This window comes from Microtus ochrogaster, unplaced genomic scaffold, assembly GCF_000317375.1.
Source record: "Microtus ochrogaster isolate Prairie Vole_2 unplaced genomic scaffold, MicOch1.0 UNK4, whole genome shotgun sequence".
In the NCBI taxonomy this organism is placed as follows: Eukaryota; Metazoa; Chordata; class Mammalia; order Rodentia; family Cricetidae; genus Microtus; species Microtus ochrogaster.
In genome coordinates this window covers 84,245-103,189 of record NW_004949102.1, presented here as the reverse complement: position 1 = coordinate 103,189, position 18,945 = coordinate 84,245, and the positions used below count along the sequence as shown (strand labels likewise).

At 40.7% G+C, this 18,945-nt stretch overlaps 1 protein-coding gene across 7 annotated transcripts in view; it reads left to right on the top strand.

Moving 5' to 3' along the window:
* The window catches only part of Cadps2 (calcium dependent secretion activator 2), a 520,741-nt gene extending 508,309 nt beyond the window's left edge, over nucleotides 1-12,432 (top strand). For all 7 annotated transcript variants that reach the window (XM_026788548.1, XM_026788546.1, XM_026788543.1 and 4 more), the window contains 2 exons: nucleotides 5,599-5,703; nucleotides 11,497-12,432. In XM_026788548.1, coding sequence (XP_026644349.1) covers nucleotides 5,599-5,703; nucleotides 11,497-11,670 — 279 coding nt within the window. In that variant the 3' untranslated portion in view covers nucleotides 11,671-12,432. The remainder of the gene's footprint in view (nucleotides 1-5,598; nucleotides 5,704-11,496) is intronic.
* The last annotated feature ends 6,513 nt before the right edge of the window (nucleotides 12,433-18,945 follow it).

Genomic DNA, 18,945 nt, shown 5'->3' with positions numbered 1-18,945 from the left:
GGGAGTTGAGTACGGAGCCTTACACATGCTAAGCACGCGTTCTACCTTGAACTGTACAGAGCTCTTGCGTTAGAACTAGCTTACATGATCTGCACCTCCTACGTGTTCTACATTGAACTGTACAGAGCTGTTGCATTAGAACTAGCTTACATGATCTGCACCTCCTCGTACAGGGGAGGAAACTGAGGCACAGACAGGTCGTTTGACCAAGTCACTTAAGCAAATAGTAGATTTGGAGGTTTGAACTGGTCTTCCTTCTATCCTTCCCAGAGGCTATTTTCTGTTCCTCAGTGTCTGGTTGCTCGTCCTCAGCAGCTATGTCCAGGAGATGCCCTGGACCCCACCACAACCTCCATGGCCACCTCTGTGCCTAGCTGACAGAGTGTCAGCTGTGTAGAACACACCCTCTGTTTTTAGCTGCAGTGAGTTGGTTTCAGTTTTCCTTAAACACAACCCTTCAACCTTTTCAAAGCTAAAGCACACAGCCATAAAGGGCTCTGCTTGAGACTTAAAATTGTGCTTTGGGGCTGTTTGATGAATTTGGATAGTTTCAGTGTGATGCCTGGAATTTGGGGGTGGGGTGGCATTATTGTATCAAATTGACATTAATATCAAATTTGCATTTGAGTGTTTACAAATGGGACATGCATGAAATAGAGGCACAAATATGGTTACGTGTGCTGCTGGCAGAGTAAGGACGGATACCCGATAAAGCGTGCGTGTTTTCCCTGTGCTGCTAAACTGCAGGGCACCAGTATTTCTAAATTTTTGTTTCTCTCTAGAGCTACGAAGTGGTCCCAGAGGGTGGCTCATAGTTCTCAGTCATGCCAAAACCTTCGATGTTTTTAGATTTTTTTTTTGTTTGTTCTTTAATTCAATTGAACTATTGGATTTTTAACGTTCACATTTACTAAAATGAGATTTCCTGGATTTTATTCCATTTCAGCAGTGATTTGGCTCTTTAAAATAGCCATTCCACCACACTGTAGTGCCCTGGAAAATATCGGTCCTTCCTCTCTCTTTCTCTCCTCCTCTCCTCCTTCTCTTCTCCTTCCTCCCTTTTTCCTTCCTTCCCCTCTCCTTCCTTCCTCCTATTCTCCTTCCTTCCTTTCTGTTTTTTACCTACTGAGACAAGCATAACTAGAGAAGGATGAAAATATACCAAGTGGTTGGGCCAATTCATAATCAATAAAAATCTAAACACTTAAGCGGAAAACACATCCCAGATCTGTGCCATGGCGAGGCAGCTATTTTTCCTTCGCTATCATCATCAGAGGCTGCATTCTGCCAGAAATCACTTGCTTGAAGCGGCCTCCATATATAAACCCTATGGGGTCTTGGGATTCAGATTTAGGAATATCAGCCACAGAGGGTCTAAAGGCATTGTGCATTAGTATGTATTGAGACCTCGTTCCAGGTGGCGAGCAGCTGGACTTTCGAAAAATAAAACTTCCAAAATAAATGTGAAGTGCTTGTTCCCAGGCGATAAGTGTTATACTTAATGGAATCATCCTCCAAATGTTAGAAATGAGGCAAAAAAGGGGAGTTGTGCATATTTAATATATTTGTTTTGTATCTCCTCTAGTCAACAGAATAATGACATTCCTTAACTACTTCTCTTTAACTTGCTTGAAGAAAGCACGGTATGTTGCTAAATCTCTTTTCACCGGCTCTGCGGAGAAACAACTTTAATCCTTGTTAGAAAATTGCCGAGTCTGAGGCTGACAAAGAGCTCATGCCTGTTCCATTGTTAGTGCTCCCGGGCCCCAAGAGCAGAGCCCTTTACAGCTGCGTGGATCCCGCCCGGCTCAGCTGCACTATTTAGGAGCAGAGGTTTGTCAATTTCTATTGACAATGGAGAGAGATTTTCAGGGCCTGTAGCAGTGCTGACACAGTTGGGGATCAATGCCAGCCATTCAGCCTGCACCCTCTTTCGTTGCTTTGGTTTGTTAATTCAAGACTAAAGGTCCACGGAGGGGGTTCAGGGTGTTTAAGAAGGCTGATGAACTGTGAGCGTTTATGGCCCTGGTGTGGCAATTTCCATAGTCAGTGGCAACTCCTGGCACTGAGGGAGCTGTGCCCCTGTTGACCCTCTTGTTATTAAAAATGCACGAGGGCTGCGCTCCTCAATATTTCCACACTCTTTCATTGTCAATACCACCTTCTGAGCCCTTCAGCTTGTTGCTTGCTCTAAAGATCTTCTTAGATTGGGTTTGAAAACTTCACCTTAAACACTAGATTAGACTGATGTTCTGTTTTCCGTGCTCCTGTTGATTTGTTGAACCTTCCCAGGGCTGGAAAGCAAGTAGCAGCTTGATGGGGAGACGGGCTGCTAATATGATTTACCAGTCTACAGTCATGCACAATACGTGTGAATAAATACAGGGGTCTCGCAGAGTCAACCCTGGCCTTTCCTTTTCTTTTATTTTTGCTTTAAAAGAGATATCTCAAGAAAATGGAGTGAGTGATGCATGCCCTTACAGGAAGCTGAATGAACCACAAAAGGAAAAAAAGGAGCTTTTTTTTTTTTTTTGGTTAAAGTGGTAGACTGTTATCATGTATTTCTGCAGAGAAATATATATAATATATATAAAATATACTGTTGCTGCTTTATTCCTGAGTAGAACCAGAGCAAGGAGTAAAATGTAAACGCCATTTCCTGGGCTCCAGCCAGGCTGTGCCCTTCTTGTATGTTTCTGAAAGGAAAGCAAGTGGTCACATAAGTTACCTTATAAAATTAGCTTCTCAGAGTGAAAAAGACATTTCCTAATGTCCTGGCTCCTCTGCAAATTCACCCTCTCAGGGTTCTTTTTTCCCCCTTTGTTTCATGCAAAGGCTTGTTTTGCTGTGACTTGATAAGGCAAGTGAAGCTAACCCAATTTTGACTCTTCTCAAGATGAACAAAAGGGGGGCCTACTGTATTTTCACCCCTGAGAAAAGATTTGTATTAACTCCAGCATCAAAATATCAAACTGCAAGAAGTTTCTGTTTTGGTGGCTTTGTTGGGGAGGAATGAGGGATCCAGTTTCATCACAGGCAGGAAAGCTGCGGTGGAGTGGGGTGGTGTTGTCCCTAGCCTGCTCCTAGTAGAAGCTAGGTTGAGCCCTGAGCTCGAAGCCACTGTTCTCCCTAATCATGTCCTCAACTTAGCCACAGTTATTCTCCAGGCGACCTTGATTTAAATCAGAAGCGCACATTCTGAACTGATGGGAGAATGTTTCCTGGAAGCCTTTGCCTCTGGACTGAGATATTTGACTTCAAGTCCGATGACAAGGAAGCAGCTTCAACACTTTCCCTTAGCTGTCATCCCATTCATCTCTATTTCTATAGTATTTAGATCATGTTCTTCTCAAGTTCATGCTCTCTGAATTTATAATTTGGGTATTATGTTCGAAATCTTAGATTAATAATTTCCGTGTTCTCCTAAGTATTCTTTTCATTCTAGCGTTAGCATAGAAATCATTCATACAAGATGGGAAATGAAATTAAAATCATTTGAAATGAGGATTTTTTTTTTTAAGGACATAGAAGTGTATGTTGAGTGGTTTTCTGGGAGTGTTTCATTTCTCTCAGACTTGTTCAACTCACCATGTACCTGTATAGGCTAATGTATTGGCTGCTGCCTTGGACAAGCCTTCAAACAGTGTCTATTTTCTCTCCTCCAACAAGAAAGAGAAAATTTTTATCCCATACAAAGAAACTAGAATATCTAAAATTCTAATTCATTTTGACAGCATTTTAAGTTCCAAATTGTCTCTTGAGTGTGGTGGCAACGGAGTAAGCGTTTGGTCCTGTATGCTAATTCAATACTGTCAGTCATATCCAAGTGTTCAGCTATATCAAAACAGAAGCCACCAGGACTAAGTACTAAGTGGAAATAAGTGAATGTAAAATTAATGTCAGAAATAAAAGGTTGTATGTATCCAGAAAAGATTTTTGAGGTCTCGCATATCAGTTGAAGTGCTACATCTACTAGCCATGGGTTTTATAAAAATTTATGAGTGTAGGTATCTGAATCTTGTAAAACTTTTTAATATATTTTTGACATATGCTTAAGAGGAAACAAATTTTCCTTAGGAAAGAACAGTAACTATTTAAGTCTCTGTCTAGTCTGAAATGTAAAACTTGGAATTCAGTAATCTGTTTGGTCATATTTAGTATATCAGCTCATTTTAATTTGCTTATCACATTTTATGCATGCAGCTTCAATAGAGTAACAAGTTCATAGAAACAGATGAAATGTGTGACTAACTCATTTTTACTTGTGCTTAACCTGTCATTTCTTGCTCTGTTAAATTGTCTTGCCGTTAAATTGTCAGTAAGTCCAAGCCTGGATGAATTTAAAACTTGCAGAACTTAAGATTTACAGAAGTTAGATCTTATTGCGTGTTAATGATATGGAGAAAAAAATATTTAAGTTTTTTTTTTTTAGCATCTGTGTTTGGATTCCTTAAAACAGACACAAATATGGTGTGTCGCTATGCTTAGGTATACAAGCAGCACACAGAAATCTCTCTCAAAATACTCCTTTCAAATTTTGTAAACGCCATATTGATGTAGATATTTCTCTGTTACCTCAATGAGCGGCAGCATTAGTATACCATTACCAACCCCGGGCTCTATCATGGAATCATTGAACCTCTTAAAATGTCACAGTTAATATCAGATGCCTTTTTGGAAAATAGGAGACCAAACCATTCTTTTATGATTTTTTTTTCTGATCATTGTACATTATATTGAACAGAAACAGGGAATTGCCTCCAAAGAAGTTCAGTTTTTTTCCCTCAACAGGGTTGTAATAAATGGAAAAATTATAAAGCCTCCAAAAATATTTGCAAAGCAAAGCAGACCTTTCCTTTCATAATCCGGGTAATGACGTATGCTTTGTGATTCTTACTGCACAAGAATTCCATCTCGACAAGGCTCCTTCCTGTGATCTGAGTAAATGTTGATTTAAGTACTGTTTAAACATCTTGGCAACTGCCTCATAACTGATTTATTACAAAAGGATGATCAGGGATCACCATTTAGTAAACTGTGGGTACTTTTTTGCCATCCTTCAAAATGTTATTTCTAGGCATTGACATCATGACTTATGTTCTAACACTCCTACTGTCTGAATTTTTCATAGCATGAAGACCAATAGGAAATTTCCCTTTGAAAATAATTTACCTGGGGTGTGTGTGTGTGTGTGTGTGTGTGTGTGTGTGTGTGTGTGTGTGTGTGTGTTTCCCCCCGCAGCAGCTTGGCCATCCATTCAGTCTCACAATATGTATTTAGTGCCCATTGTTACTTACAAATTGCAAAGCAATCTGCTAGGCTGCAAAGTGCAAAAACACAGTTTCCCATGAATGTGTTACAGCTAAACACTGTAATGCTAATTCGTGTAAAGAACAGCCTGGGTCAGCTCAGCAGATATGCCACCCGAACATACAATTCTGTTAACAGGAAATTATAGCATTATTGACTTCAAGTGCTGATCTGTGGTCATTTCGGAGTGCTTCATTACCCTCTCATTACTGAATCTGTTAAATGAATACTGCAGAGATTGTTTTCTTTTTTCTGTCCCCCTCCCCTCCACCCCGTCCTTCTCTCCAGCAATGGTACAGCAATTCCATGAAAGTCATTTGTGTGTGGCTGGCTGACAGACTAGACCTTCAGCTTCATATTTACCAACTGAAGACGCTCATCAAGATTGTGAAGGTAAAGGAGAAGTGTTGAAATTTTAAATTGCCCACCAAAAGCTGTAAAGAACAGTGGTAAGTTACCATCTCACCAAAAGAGGGACGACAAGGTTGCTGTAACTGAGTGCCGGATGTAAGTACTTATAGTGCAAGACAGTGTACATCAGTCTCCCTAGCACATGTATTTGAGTGTGGTTGGTCCATAATGACTTTACATTCATTGGCATAAAAATAAAGTGCATTCCTCATGTTTATTGGGGTCATGTATTAATCATGGGGACTTTTGATTTGTACTTTCCAATGAAATTAGGAGAATGTGTGATTTTACCATGCCCTATTAAGACATTACACACAGTCACTGCCTGACTCTTTTTGAAAATCTGCCTCTTCTTATATGTAAAAGATGGCCATTTTGAGTGTTAGAGATCATCTAAAATGGTTAACAGCAATCTTACATGCACTCAACAGAACACTTGGACTGTCTCCTATAGGTACTACCCTATATATGTTGTCTTTAACGAGTGGGGATTTAAAATAATATATCCAACATAATTTTTTTCACTTTGTAAATTTTAGTGGAGGCCAAAATTTACTTCAAGATTAACTTGTCTTAAATTGAAACAGTATTTTAGTATTATAGCTGAAAACAAACTGATAAACAAGGGTTTTTCATACAGAAGACCTATATATCCATTTTGGTGTTTTTATTAGTGATGCCTATGTAGATGTAATATGTAATGTGTCATGGATGTATGATCACACACACAGTGCTTCTCAGTGTGCCATTTTGACCTAAAACTCTTAGTCCCCTGAGGATTTGCCAGAACTAAAGGTCTTTTGGTAACAGCCTAGACCTATGGAATCAGGAACTAGTGATAAGACTAGATCCATAGATCCCAGAAGACTAATTCCATACTGAAGTTTGCAAGTACCACTAAGTTACAGCTTTAAAAGAAGTTTCGAGGCACAGTAAAAAATTTACCACCATTCTTTTGGTTCCTACAGTCTACTTCAAATACAAATTACTCTGTGCTACTGACCCACAGTTATCACAAATCATTATCACACCTGAATTCTGTGCCAAATTCAGATCTGGACTATTGGGATGAAAGGTAGAATGTGAACTATGCTATACGCATAGTAATATGATCAGTAATCAATAACAAGTAAAGTTATTGCCACCCATGACATTTTTATATTCCAGCCACATATTTCATTAACAAAACATCCTCACTTCCTCTTAGCAGGCATTGCTTGTTTACAAAGAGCTGAGTGCACACTGAGACACGTGCAGATGTAGCTCACTTCACCATCATTTCTTCCTTGTTTTTATGAATGTAACTTGGACACTTTCAACTGGTTGGCTTTGCATAAAAGACAGTCAAAATTGTGTTTATCTTACATATGCATATATCTGTTGATGCCAAAGTCTATACTGTTAATTAAATGGGGCCAACTGGCTATCTTCACAAGCAGCTATACTTCAAGCTTCTGTCTGTCATGTTCAGGATGCTAGGAGTCATAGATCCTGACAAACATCAATTGATATCAGGATAGCTAATCTCTTTGTTTGGGGAATTTAAATGTTCATTTTTTTTTTACTTGCCCATCATTTGTCTTTTCAAAGTTATTTCTTTTCTTATGTTAGTACATCTTAATGGGTAAAGAAAATGTACCATTTTTCAGCTTATTGAGATGTAGTTGACAAAAATGTCTATAATCAGAGTGTAAAACATAAAGATAGTTAATAACATATACATGAAATACATCTTATCAGTGACTACTTTAATATGAAAGAACAGTTAATAACTTTGTAAGTATTACAGCAGCATTTTCATTGTGCTCTAAACCAATGTTATGTCAGGATGATCGCCATTCGTGGCTATAAATAATGAAAACTAATATGTGTAGTTAAGTTTCATAAATGTTTGATTTTATTTTATTTTTACTTTTTTCTGTGCTTGAGATCGAATCTAGGACCTCATTCATGCTAGGCAAGCACTCTGTAACTGAGCTGTATTCCAAATTCATTTCATGCATTGTTTATTTTGAGACACTATCTATCCAAGTTGCCTAGGATGACTTTAGATGCTCTCTGTCACCCAGGCAGATCTCGAATACCTAGGGATCATCGTATCTCAGCTTCACAAATACCAGGGATGACAGATCTATGCCACCAGCCCCAGCTCATATTTAGCTCTCCACAAGCTCAAGCAAAGCTTTCCTGACTTATACATTGAACCAGGCCATGTGATTTTATTTAATAATTAAAATTATTATTTTCATGATGAAGAGCAAGGCAAATTAATAAATTAGCATTCTAACCAGTTCCCTACTTTGAATAAAAATGCATTTAAACCAATTCCATACATGGATTCATCAGTTCCTTGGAAGTGATGTTGGTTTTGTTCATAATAGTGGGTTTTGCTTAGAATAATCATTGTTCAACTCATTTCTAAAGAAGGACTAAGCAACATGAATGTAGAATTGTGAAGGCTGCTAAGTGGCTCTTCTCTCCAGATCATTTGGATTTTTTGGCCTGCGGGTGACAACACATCCCTGCGTCCTAACCAGGATGCAGTCAACTTGCCTAGACTCAGCTGTCCTTCCTCTCCTTGTTCCACACAGGCAATGCCAGTATTCTAGGCCCAGGAAGATCTGAAAGTGATATACACAAGAGTCAACTGTGTCCTCTTTCACAATTGGTTCATTTGTTAAAAATAAATAAATAAATAAAAATAAAAATCCCAGTAAGACTGGCATAAAAACACTAAGGTCTGAAATTACGTGTGAAGATTTAACATCAGAATGTTTTCTCTGAGATGGGGAAAAGTAAAATCTCCAAATGATCGAAATGGCTGTTGATTTATGTTCTCCCTCCTGGCCATAAGACATTTGAAAGCAATTAATGTTAATCGGTGGCTTGTTTTGCCAGGAGAAAGGAAACAGGTAGCCCCCCGTGGCCAGCCCTTGTCTTAAGGAAGAGCCAACCATGCCAGTGTGGAAGCCTGAGAAAGTCCAGTTTTGGCAATACGTTATGAGTTAGAGCTTTCAAGGTCCTGCACTGCACCTGGTCTCCTGGTTGTTACCTTTCTAACAGAATAATAAAACAGTCTTCACCACATTGAAATTAGAAAACCTTTGGCTCTTCACATCCTCAGTTTAAGTCTCCCAGGGCTAATACTTAAACTAAGTCCAAAGGAAACTATTCCAATAAAACCAGAAAGACAAACTTAGAAGGTTAGTAAGCAATTGTCTGTAGCACAATGCAGTATGGCGGTCATCTGTAAGTGAGTAGTTCGTTGTGTGCTTAATGCAATTTTGGTCTAATTAAAAAGACAAAAGTCTGCTCTAACATTAATGTTTTTGTTAATAATGCCATATGTATTAGTTACCACAGTTTCTAGGCAACATTCATATTTCAGAGATACTTCTCTGGTTTTAAATATGCTCTCTTAGTTGTACTTATGAATCAGTGGTCAGTTTATGGCTGCATCGCAGTAAGTTTATCCCACTTAGAGAATATGAGGGTGGAAGACTGGGTGTGCCTTAAAAGAACCTGAGATAAATTTCAATAATTCCAACTTAAAAGTGGAAATAGATTTAATCATCTAAGAAAACACACTCTCTGGATCTGCATCATTACTTGCTGTGGTGGAGACGCTGACCCCTGATGTTGTGCAGAGGTTCTCTGGCTTTAACTTAATTTTATACATTGGTGTGGGTTTTTCTTTAAACATGGATTTATTTCTATCCGGCCATCAGATCTGTAAGATTACATTGCCCTCCACCCTTACCATTTACATATCACTTCTGAAACGAGATGACATCCCAGGCACAAGTCAGGGAAAGTGGGCAGGAGGGTAAACTGACACCACTCCGGAGCCTCCACTACTTTGTGGTACTACTGCTTTTCCTAGAAAACTGTGGGAAGTGGCCAAGTGTGCTGAATGAGGGCATAAATATTCACTTCCTGACCCAGGTGAATTTTTCACTAAGTGCATTTAGTGCAAATGCTTGAGTTCTCTGGGATTTTCTGAGTGTTCCGATGGAAGTGTTTAGACCATGTATGCTGTTAGGCTGTAATTCATCAAGAGCATCCTTCTCTTTTGTATTTACAATCATATGGTATTAGACAATGAGATTCAATATCCCTTCTGATTTGGCTTCCTTTCATCTGTTAAGTATATATTTAAAAAAAAATCTGGCTTGCTAGTAATCACTTAGAACAATGACATCAACTGAACATTGAAGTCTGTTCCCCGTCCAAATCTAACAAGTAGCAGAATTGTAAAAGATGCTTATCATTAAAAATGCAAGGACAATGGGTTTTTGATCCTACTGCACGTACTGGCTTTGGGGGGGCCTGGGCGGTTTGGATGCTCAACTTACTAAACCTGGATGGAGGTGGGCAGTCCTTGGACTTCCCACAGGTCAGGGAACCCTGATGGCTCTTCAAGCTGATGAGCGAGAGGGACTTAATCGGGGGAGGGGGAGGGAAATGGGAGGCGGTGGCGGGGAGGAGGCAGAAATCCTCAATAAATAAATAAATTTTAAAAAAATAGGGTTTCTCTGCATAAAAAAAAAATGCATTTCAAAATTCCTTAGCCTGGGTAATCTTTATGAATTCTTGGTTTCTCCGTTTAAATATCTAGACTCCTTTCTCTCACTTTCAAAATCAATACTACTATTACTATTATTAATATAACAGTCTTGTTGAGTCATAAAAATGTGTGAAAATAATCAGACTTTAAACATAAGGGAAGTGCTATAGGTTGCACATCTTTCCTACAGGAAGAAAATTTGAAGAATCACTATAGATTGGCCAATGAGATGGTTAAAAAAAAAAAGGTTCTTTCTCTCCAGCCTGACAACCTGCATTGATTTCCCCAAGATCCATATAGTAGGAAAACTAACTCCAACTAGTTTTCCTCTGATATATGCACACATGCACACAGATATGCACGCACATGAAACAAATGCATGTAATTTTAATTTTTTTAAAAAAAGAATCACCATAGAAAGAAATGATAACATTAAATTCTATGTTGTATGCAGTCTGTAGATCACTGTTCTAACGTGTAATATAGCGACTTATTACTTTTGCAAAAATGTATCAATGCTCATTTTACCTCCTAATTATTGAAGCTTTTTCTCAGAATCACTGTTCTATGAGCATTTCAAAGAAAAAGGTAAAAAAACCTTATAGGCATTTTATATATACATATAATATATTATTTATACATAATATAATGCATTTATAATAAAAATTTCCAGTAGTATAACACAAATAAATGTGTTTGTAATTCATAAGTGCATAAAATGTGAATTTCTTTTACTCATATTATGATAATTTTATCCTTCAACACTTGCCCCCTGAAACTAATATGTTTGATAAAATTAAGTATATTTTTCAGCATAAAAGGAAAATTGAAAGCCTAAGAAGTCCTTCCTATTAAAAACGCACACAACATATCATGCTATCTTTGTTACAGACTATTCCGTACTAAACCCTGTGCAATTAGTAATGTTTGGAGAACGGGGATTAATTTGTCACCTGGTAGTCACAACATTTTGATCTGTCCATAAGGACTGTAGCTTGAGGAGCACTATCCAAAGTCACTCATCCTGTCTCCTCCCCAGAAATACACTAGCGAGATGATTGACGTGGGCACCCACAGTTGGAATCCATTAGTGGATTTCTGTCATAATTCTGAAAGGCTGTTCGAGTAGACAAACATATGTCTGCACATATAGGCATGTATGTATGTGCACACATCTAATCAAAGCAAATACTCTGCTTTTCTTCCAGAAAACCTATAGGGATTTCCGATTGCAAGGTGTGTTGGAGGGGACACTGAACAGTAAGACGTACGACACTCTGCACAGACGTTTAACTGTGGAGGAAGCCACAGCCTCTGTTTCAGAAGGAGGAGGACTTCAGGGCATCACCATGAAAGACAGTGATGAAGAAGAGGAAGGCTGATGGCGCACAGTTCCATAGACTGAAGGCCTTAGCATTGTTCTGTGCACCTTGTCCTTGTAATTGTACTTACTGTCTTGACCAAATAAAAATGCTCAGCTTTTTTTAGAAAGTGAACTTGAAGATAAAGAGAGAAATGCCCAAGTATTTTTTTGAAAGAAAACCATATTCATATGTATAGCTTGACCTAAAATTGGCTTTGCTCGTGACTGGGACTTGAAGTTCTTCTGTCTTTTAATGTTGCTTTCTTTCTTTGTTGCTGTTAGTATATTTGGCTTTCCTTTTTAACAGTCCTAACAAAATAATGTCCTGTGTGTCATATGAGATTCCTGTCTCCAACGAAACGACATTGTGAAAAGCCATCCCTGGTCACAGCAACAGCTCTAGTGTACCTCTGTCAAAATAGTGTGCCTCCTGGTTATAATTTAGGTACAATGTTTGTTCTGTAGTTAATTTTCCAGTGTTGTGATGGGTACAAAGCTTTAGCCTTGGTTTTCATAACTCTGAATTTGTCTGCCGATGTAATCCTGGACTTCAAAGAGTGCCATGCCCAAATATAGCATAGACTGTCCCCAGGCTTACGTCCTGTTCCTTTCTGAATGTTCCTTCATGTATACTACATTACTAGGTGTGCTCCATCAACATTCCGTACTCTGCTTCTAACTGTATTGCTTGCAGGCAATAAAGATCCAATCGGTCATAGCAACTTCTAGGTTTCATTAAACTTAAATAGATTAAATGCAGTAAAAGATGTTTGCAGTATCTCAAACATCCTCTTCTCTGGCTCTGTGTTTTTGTTTTAGTCTGTGATGTTTCGTTTTCAGTCAAATAAGCAAAAGTTACAGAGATCATACTCTGTACCTGGTAGGCCTACAATCTGATAGACGAATTGTTTCAAGAGCACACATTCACAGCAAAGAAAATGTTAAGTACCTAGTCAACTACTGTATATTAATAATAATAACAACCGATAGCTAGTAGTATTAGTAACGACGCTAATTTTAATTAACAATTGGCATTACTGGTAATAATTCTCTCAGTGTTTTCTTGATATTACTTTAAAGGATATAGTGTTATAATTTGTAATTTCCCTCCATCTTTATTTTGGGGCTTTTCCTAATACATACACACTGGCATACTATGCTACTGCGCACACTCACAACTAATGTTTTGTCTGATGTGGGATTTTGATTCCAAGCTGGCCTGGAAGTCTAAGGTTCCCATCACCCTCCTCCCTCGGCCTCCTAAGTAGCTGTAGGCATATACCAACCATACCTAACTATACTGAACTATTTGTTCAGTATCGAAATGAAAATGCGACTGAGTTTATCAACAGTTATGTGGTAACATACCAGAAATGCCTTGAACTTCCAAGCTTGTTTCTCCTGTTGTGTCTCATAAATGGTGGCTAGGGTGATCAGAATGGTCCACAAACATCTGCCTTATCCACAACTATCACATAGCGACCAACACTTGGTCCTGATGTTTAGGTCCTAACAGTAAGATGACATGATACAGGTGAAAGAAGGCAGTTTCCTCTCTTTTCCTTGATGGAAGAATAAGAATAAGAACTCGCTGTTTTTGAGAGCAGTTTGGCCACAGATACATTCCCTCCCTTTCTCCACCATCAGTGACTTTGCCTTAAGTCCTAAGTACCCTGTCATGTGACCCTTGACTCCCCAGTGGCACCTTCAAAGCACAAAATTGCTCTCAACCTGGAAACCAGTGTGCGCATGCACATGTGTGTGCTTGTACACAGGGAGTTGCACCCTTGGCCATAGGCATCCTAACGGCATCCTTCTACTGCTGACCTACTCCAGAACCCTCATTTGCAGTGAACTCTCCATTTTTTTAAGTAGTGTTGGTATCACTGTAATTGACGCAAGTTGTTCTAAAATGCCCTGATGACCCTGTCCTCTTAATTCTACCAGAACTCTTTAAAACAGTTACTTTGTGTGCAAAGAAAAGGTTTAGTTGGCAGGACTCCCAAGCAAGGGGAGAAACAAGTGAAGTAGGGACAGTATTAGGGCAGACATGAGCTGTTGCAGCCTTGCCCATGGTACCTCAGCCTTGGGTTTTCTGCAGAGGGCGACACTTTTTGCTCCATTTTAAATGCTTCATTCCCTCCTTCCTACCCATTTTGCCCACAGCTAGGACAACAGCAAGCCAAGCTATGGACCTGCTCATGTTTATGCCAGCTCCAGTCACGCTGACCTTTGAGTCACAAAACGGTGTGGACAACGTATTTTAAAGAAGTAATGGAAAAAGGAGAAAAAAAAAATGCTTCAGTGACTTTTGCCCAGAAAGTTTCTTTAACCTAATGAAAATTTTCTTGAAATGCCTTAATCGTTCATTGAGGTAGGGGGATCCTTGTGTTGAACACCCAAGCAGCTATTAAAGCAAAATCGGTTTTAGATGGTAGTATTCTTTGGAAAGTACTTTTAGGAGGAAAAACGAAGCGTTTAAAAACCTAACTAGTCTTGTAGATCTTTTGACGTGGGATCGCTCCTCGTGAATGTATTTAGGGAAGCCTAGAACGCTGCTCAGGGTGTTTGGGTGTGTTTAAGTGAGCGCAATCAGAGAGAAGTTATGAACTCATCCGCAAAAAAAAAGGGGGGGTTTCAAACGTTTATTGAAGAAAGATCATAACGACTCATAACGACGTCATCCTCCGACAGGAAACAGTGCCACACAGCCCTGAGGAAACTGTGCGTCACCAGCTGTTGGGTAGTCGGTGCATTCACGTATTTTTCCGCTTGAATTCCCTTTAGCCAGTTCTCATTGTCCCTGGCTCAGGAGAAGAGATTTCCTGCTAGTTTTCTAAGGCCCGGTGCAAAGGGGTTTTGCCCCCCCGCCCCCATTACGTTCCTCCCGGGTCACGTGACCTGGAGTGGTCCTCCTTCGCACTCGATGGCCCCCACCCCCACCCCCAGTAACAGGGTTTACCGCTCCTTCCAGGTTCCTGAGACAGCAAAAAGCCCACAAAGTCGTTTCCTTCACGTGCTTTACTTTCCAAAAGCGGCGCTGGGGCGAGCAAACGCTTGCCGGGGACTTCAGGCTACCACAGTAACTGTGGCGGAGTGCACTTGGAAGTCACCGCCCCAGCTTTCCTTACCCCGTGGCCCAGAATCTGGGGAAAGTGCCTTATTAAGGAGAAGATGAGAGGGGGACCTTAGTCCCCTTTATTTCTTAGTCTTAACACAGAAAATGGAAATTTGTCAATCGGGGTTCTTGAAGGGAAGTCACAGATGTGTGATCCTGGGAGGCGCTCAGCAGGTCTTGCGCTCCGAGCCTTGAGCCTCGCAGCGACTCCAAGCAGACACCTCTCCCCCCCTACTCCAAAACTTTTGGACGAAGGCGGGTTCCCTGGCCCACCTCAGGGTTAGGCTATCCCTGGGCTATCCCACTGTTAGCCGAAGATGGAATGTGGATTTGCTCAAACTAATCCTCCGAATATTGAAGGGAGCAGAGGCCATTCAGACAGGGCCGCTGCAGACTTTGAGAGCGGGGTTCACAAGTCACAAAAGTCTGTCAAGCATGGGCTTTACAATACTCGGTGACTTTCAGGGAGAATGTGCAGTTACACCTAGAGTCCTTGAAGTACGCACGGTTGTGTGCGTGTGGTCCCGGCAGACTCTGAAGAAGCAGAAGTTGAGGCTCAGCCCTAACTACTTAGCAAAACCCTGTCTCCTAAAAGAAAAGGGTAGAGTGCTGAGGTATAAACGTATATCTCAGTGTCCGGGCATTATCTTAGCGTGTTTGAAGCCCTGGGTTCGATCCTTTATAAGGTAGAGAAAGGTTCCATCTGCCTGTCCGTGTCCTCCCGCTCATCCTCACCCCCCCCCCTTGTGTTGTGTCCCCTTTCCTGCCCCCACACAGGGTCTCAATACTGTAGCTTTGACTACCCTGGAACTCACTCTGTAAGCCAGACTGACCTTGAGCTCACAGAAATCAGCTTGCCTCTGCCAAGAGCTGGGATTAAGGATTTACTAATTTAAAGGGCTATGGAAAAGTTGATTCCGCAGTAACATATCCCCCTGCAAAAAGCCCAGCCTTACAGTCAGAAAAATCAGTCTGAACTGAATACAGTGGACAACACCTTTTCCTCATATCTGAGTCCTGTTTCGGGCACTTAATAAGGAAGATTATTCTAAGGATTAGAATCATGTTATGTTATACAGTTCTGGTTGTTATTAACTAGTTCTTGGTGGAGTGATGGATTAAAAAAAATGGTGAGAATCCATCATGGCCCAGCAGGCACCACCAGTTTCACAAGTCATCCTCCCTGAGGCTGGCATAGGTTTCTTTTGGCTCACATTCAGCTCTGAATCTCCAGCCCCACACTTGTGATGTTTGTGAACCGGCTAGGATTGTCCTGTTGCAGCTTTGTTAAGGGGACGGGAGGGGGGAAAGGTCAGGCACTGCCACAGCAGCCCAGGAAGCTGAGGCTGCTGAGAGAGACAACTGGAGACACTCTGGATCTTTGTGGGAATGGTGGTAAGTGGGGAGAAGGATGATCCAATCAGTTTCCTGCCAGACAATAAACGGAGAAACCCCAGCTTGTGGACAATGCAGTTAAATTCAGAAGGCAAATGGGCCCGGGGAAGGTATGTTAATATTTTTTTTAAGTGGAAGGAGGTATTCTGAGTCCTAGAATAAGGTTGCAACAGAAGCAACCATTTGCAAACTGAGAAGCAACAGGACAGAGAGACAGGGAGGGAGGGAGGGAGGGAGGGAGGGAGGGGAGGTAGAGGGAAAGATACAGAAACCCTCTGCAGTATTCACCACCAACACACACCCTGTGGACCAAGGCACAGAACAAACACAGAAACATAGGAAGAACAACAGGTAGTGTCAGAGAGAGCCAGCATCAAGCCCCAATGGATTGCTAAACAAAACATTCCCAGAATGAGGAAAACTCAAACACCATTGAGGCCCAGCACAGAGCAGAAGGTATACCCTCTGAGAATCTCTTTGCCCTGGTGAGGCTGGGACACAGACAGTGAGTGGTCCTGAGGCCACCTACTCACCAAAGAGAAAAGCGAGTTTGGGGCTGGGGCTGTTTAACCTGTGGTCTCTTCCCCAACCCAGCCATGACTTTTTAAGAAGCCAACCTATAACTTTCTGAATCCCAGAACTGGGGACTGAACACCTTGATGCCTTCAGTCTCCCTGTACTTTGCAACTTTACAATGAAAGGTCTTGTATTTGTGTATTTATTTGTGAGTAACAGAAGGGTAATATCAACAACAACACGGTCTTGTAGACAGACTTGTCTCCAATTTCAAGCTACATCATAAGCCCCCAGATCAGGGATTCTCACTACCAAGAGGAAATGCAGAGTTATTCCAACTGATTAGTTGATCTCGAACACCTTCAGACACAACAGCTATTCCTCCCAAAGTGCAGTCTGCCCTGCTTGTTTACAGAGACCATAAACATAGATGCCACCAATACACTCCTGTGTAAAAATTAAAAGTGATGCATCAAGCTATTTTAGTTAGCATCCATTCACATGGACTCTGGTGTGTCTTTTAGCACTAGCCCCTCCACCCCTTGTCCCGTCCCACTCTCTTGGGTACAGCTAAAAGAAAGAAAAATTGTTGTAATCCCAAAGTTTATTTTTCTGTGCATGTCTTTTGAAAGGCATTAGACAATGCTGTGTCGTTTCAGAAGAGTGTGGTAGAGAAAGAAGGGAAAGTTGTATTAAAGAGTATCATATAAAACATTTTTTTTAAAAAAAAACAGTTTGCATATATCTCAAAAAGTAGAAAGTGAAACAGGGAGTGTCCAGGTGAATCCTATGAGAACAGGGCTTTAGTTATGTTCTCCTAGCTGGAGCTGTTAGTAGTTGTTTTGAGCTACTTCAAAGTTAACATATGGAAGAAGTTCCTTCATTGTCATTCATTCAATCACTATAGGTTTGTTGCTGTTACCCTGTGGGATGACAGGGTGTGTTCTTTCATAAACGAGAATAGTCCCTGGAAAGTTGATTGACTTCAGAAATGTGTAACTGCTTCATAAGAAGTGAAATCTGCTTTAACCAAATTGGCATCTTTTTTAAAAAAGGCTTTTGTGAACAGTTAATTCCCGAGTCTGCAGGATAGTGTACCCTGGGGACTACAGAGCTGGATGCAGGAGAGGAGGCCCCCAAAGACAAGAAAAGTCCTTGGGATGGTCAAATAGAATTCATAAATGCAAACCTTGCATTTGTTTTTTTTAACATTTCTGTTTATTTGGCCTAAAATCTGCCATCGAGAGGCAGGGTTATTTTAAAGTCCATTTGTCTGAACAATTTAGAAAAGTTTCTAACGTTTAAAGCAGTGTGCTGTCTTTTCATACATAAGGTCATCATCTCAGTTTAAATTCTTTTCTCAATCTTCCTCTCATTCGGGGATGAAAAAGACTTTCCAATGTAGTCCCATTTTACAGGGGCAACGTTCAAGGTAAAGGAAAAAAACCACTAATCTCCATTCTGAACCAGAGGTTCACTAAGTTCTGTGTGGCCTGACCCAGGCAGGAGCACTTTGGGTAGGACTCCAAAGAGGGATGTGTATGTGTTTGCACACACATGTGTGTATGTGTGTGTGTCCCAAGGGTTCAAGACAAATTGGTGTTATGGATATTTATGAAGAACGTTCTTAAAAGGAAATGTTACTTTTATCTGTCCTGGATAATGGAAGAGTCTAAGCTTCTAAGAGGAGAAAGAGTCTATTCTGGTAAGTAGAAGCCCAGGAAGGAAAAAAAAAATGGTGGTTTTTCCAGACAAAATTCCCAGTCCTACAATTTTAACTAAAATTTTGGAAATTAAAATCACCGACAACTCATCTTGGATTGGATGCTAAAGAAAGCTGCCAATTCTGTAGATGGATTTTTCAGAGAAAAGCAAAGCAGTAAAATACAGGAGACAGGGAAGAGAGGAGGAAACCAACTTTCAAGCCCCTAGAATCACATCGCCCACATCTAAACACACAGAGAGGGAAACTCAATATTTCAGTCAAGGCTGTGTGGTCTTGTGTATGGATCCCAGACACAGTTGGAAGGCATAGGGCAGTGCCTTCCTCTCTGAAATACAGGAATACTGGAATCCCACCAAGTCTGGTCCAGCTTTTCTTTCAGATATTCTATGGGGAACCATTAAGAAGGTGCCACAATAGGGTGCTGAATCTTAACTTCCCAAAGGCATCTAAGTCAAACATGCACGCGCGCGCGCGCGCGCGCGCGCGCACGCGCACACACACACACACACACACACACACAAACGAGAGAGAGAGAGAGA